This window comes from Malurus melanocephalus, unplaced genomic scaffold, assembly GCF_030028575.1.
Source record: "Malurus melanocephalus ecotype Western Australia unplaced genomic scaffold, MMel_1.1 scaffold_1831, whole genome shotgun sequence".
NCBI lineage: Eukaryota > Metazoa > Chordata > Aves > Passeriformes > Maluridae > Malurus > Malurus melanocephalus.
The window spans coordinates 1-3,397 of record NW_026625063.1 but is presented as its reverse complement, the minus strand read 5'-3'; the positions used below and the strand labels follow the sequence as shown (position 1 = coordinate 3,397).

The 3,397-nt window shown below is 46.6% G+C and overlaps 1 protein-coding gene across 2 annotated transcripts in view; it reads left to right on the top strand.

Annotated features, from left to right (window-relative positions):
- Nucleotides 1-1,920, top strand: part of LOC130587386 (cytotoxic granule associated RNA binding protein TIA1) — an 8,257-nt gene extending 6,337 nt beyond the window's left edge. For both annotated transcript variants that reach the window (XM_057388360.1, XM_057388361.1), the window contains exons 4-5: nt 76-130; nt 1,829-1,920. In XM_057388360.1, coding sequence (XP_057244343.1) covers nt 76-130; nt 1,829-1,920 — 147 coding nt within the window. The remainder of the gene's footprint in view (nt 1-75; nt 131-1,828) is intronic.
- Nucleotides 1,921-3,397: the final 1,477 nt, after the last annotated feature.

The following is a 3,397-nucleotide window of genomic DNA, read 5'->3' as shown; positions in this document are numbered from 1 at the left end:
GCTCTGGAGATGTCTCAGCTTTTTTGGGATTTTTTTTAAGATTTGCCTAATCTGATGTGTGATTCCCATTTGCAGGAGGTCAAAGTGAACTGGGCCACCACCCCCAGCAGCCAGAAGAAAGACACCAGCAGTAAGTGTCACATTGTGCAGGTTCTCAAACAGAAATGCCCCACACAGAGCTCTGTGGGAATGGTTCTGATTGGAATCTTAATTATTTATTATCTTTGTGTTAATTAAACTTCAAAGCAGATCTGATCTTTGCCATCAGGTTCTCACAGCACTCACAAGGTAATTGTGTCTGCTTAAACATCACACGGTGCATCTCGAGGGAAGCTAAATTTGGGGGTGTTTTTTATGTTTTCCATTTATTTTTTATGGAAATATTTCCCTTTCATTTCCAGGAAGGGATCTGGTTTCTCGAGTTTTGGTTTGGTCCRAGGGCAGTTGTGAATTAAACCCCAAATCCTTCATTCTGAGCTTTTTGGGGCAAAGTGAGCATCTCCCTGCAGGGCTGAGCATCCATGAGGATGATTCCATCACTCCCAAAGAGCCCACGGAGAAATTGTGGGAATTTCTGTGGCAGAGTGGAGAGTTTGGTGCCTGCTGGGGCACAGCTCAATCWGTGTCACATTTTGTAGGATTGGGGTGGAAACCCCCTCAGATTCAGGCATTCAGTATGGGAGTTTTGTGGTGTTTAATAAGTTTCTGTCCTTTTTTATAGTAAATTTTGATAGATTTTTCCAGGAGGCTGGACCCATGAAGTGTAGACAGTCTCAGATTTATGCAGTAAATGCTGACACATGCTAAAAACAGTTTGTAGAATTGAATATAAAAATGTGTGTCCTTCAAATCTGTGCTTTTTTGGGTTTCTCAAGAGCAACAGGAATTCTGTTCCACTGCAAACTTTGCTCTTCCTGCACCATTCAATACGGGKTTTTTTTGGTGGTGTTTAATAAGTTTTTGYTCTTTTTCATAATGAATTTTGAGARATTTTCCTGGAGACYRRACCCAYGRAGTGTAAACAGTCTCAGATTTGTGCAGTAAATGCTGACAGGTCCTAAAACAGTTAAAATTCAATATAAAAATGTGTATCCTTTTAATCACTGCCTTGTATGATCTGGGAATTCTGTTCCACAGCAAACTCTGCTCTTCCTGTACCATTCAATACGGGTTTTTTTGTGGTGTTCAATAAGTTTTTGTCCTTTCTCATAATGAATTTTGAGAGATTTTCCTGGAGACTGAGCCYAYGAAGTGTAAACAGTCTCAGATTTGTGCAGTAAATGCTGACAGGTCCTAAAAGGAGTTTGTAAAAYTCAAGATATAAATTTGTGTCCTTCAAATCACTGCCTTGTAGGGTTTGTCAGGGGCAGTGGGAATTCTGTTCCACAGCAAACTCTGCTTTTCCTGTACCGTTCAATGTGGGGGTTTTGGTGATATTTAATAACATTTTTTTGAGTTTTTAATAATGAATTTTGAGAGATTTTCCTGGAGACTGGGCCTGTGAAGTGTAAACAGTCTCAGATTTGTTCAGTACTTTTGACAGGTCYTAAAAGCAGTTTGTAAAATTTAAGATGTAAATTGTGTCCTTCAAATCACTGCCTTGTAGGATCTGGGAATTCTGTTTCACAGCAAACTCAGCTCTTCTTGTACCATTCAATGTCAGTTTTTTGTGGTATTTAATAACATTTTTTGTGCTTTTTAATAATGAATTTTGAGTAATAGCTGGAGTTTTAATAAAGAGGTTTTTTTTAGGAGAATTCTTTTTACTCTGCTCAGCTCAGAGTGCCTTTTCAACCTCTAAATCYTCCTTTCTGTCCTTCCCTCACAGACCATTTCCACGTCTTTGTTGGAGACCTRAGCCCTGAAATCACTACCGAGGACATCAAAGCAGCCTTCGCTCCCTTCGGGAGGATCTCGTAAGTGCTTTCTTCTCTTCCAGTCCTTTTGCTTTGCTTCTGACACCCCCAGTGCTTGAATGTAGAGGAGGGGGCTCCAGGGAAGGTCAGGTTCATAGAATCATGGAATTATGGGATGGTTTGAGTAGGAAGGGACATTAAAACCCACCCAGTGTCACCCCTGCCATGGCAGGGACAACTCCCACTGTCCAAGGTGCCCCCAGCCTGGCCTTGGGCACTCCCAGGGAGTCTGTCTGTCCTCTGCAGGGAAGGGATGGGGCTCCAGGGAATCTGTCTGTTCTCTGCAGGGAAGGGATGAGACTCCTGGGGTTTGACCTCTGGCCAGATGTGCCTTATGGAAGGGATGAGGCTCCTGAGATTCAGTCCATCCTCTGGTCAGATGTGGTTGGATAGAAAGGATGGGGCTCCAGGGGTTCATCCTCTGGCCAGATGTGCCTGGGGGAAAGGGGTGGGGCTCCAAGGGGTCAGTTGATCCTCTGGATGGAAGGTATGAGGCTCCAGGGCTCCATCCCGTGGCCAGATGTGGCTGATGGAAGGGATCAGACTCCAAGGGGTCGGTTCATCCTCTGGGTGGAAGGGACAAGGCTCTAGGGCTCCATCCTCTGGCCAGATGTGGCTGATGGAAGGGATCAGACTCCAAGGGTTCATCCTCTGGCCAGATGTGGCTGGACTGAAGGGATGAGGCTCCAGGGGTCAGTCCATCCCCTGGCCAGATGTGGCTGGATGGTTCATCTTGTGGTCAGATGTGGCTGGAGGRAAGGGATGGGGCTGCAGAGGTCCATCCTCTGGCCAGATGTGCCTGGAGGCAAGGGATGAGGGTCAGGGGGTTCATCCTCTGGCCAGATGTGGCTGAGGGAAGGGATCAGACTCCAGGGGTTCATCCTCTGGCCAGATGTGGCTGATGGAAGGTATGAGGCTCCAGAGCTCCACCCTCTGGCCAGATGTGGCTGAGGGAAGGGATCAGACTCCAGGGATTCTCTCCACTGTCTGCCCAGATGTGGCTGAGGGAAGGGATCAGACTCCAGGGATTCTCTCCACCCTCTGGCCAGATGTGGCTGAGGGAAGGGATCAGACTCCAGGGATTCTCTCCATCCTCTGGCCAGATGTGGGTCGATGGTTCATCCTCTGGCCAGATGTGGCTGAGGAAAGGGATCAGATTCCAGGGATTGTCTCCACTCTCTGCCCAGATGTGGCTGAGGGGCTGTAACATCTGGAACACTGCAGGAACAGGCAGGGCACTGATGTGAGAGTTCCCCCTCCCTACCCCTGTCAGTGAACACCTCCCACAAAAGAGCCACAGCCTTCACAGTGGACAAACATTTCAATTTTCTTATTTTATCCATTTTATTCCTTTTTTCCTCCCTTTTTTCCTCCCTTTTTTTTTGCTGTAGCTCCGATGGCTCTGATTCAATCGCTGTCGTGCCGGTGATGTCTGGGAGCAGGACCCAGCTGTAAAAATGCAGCCATTTGTTAGAAAAACT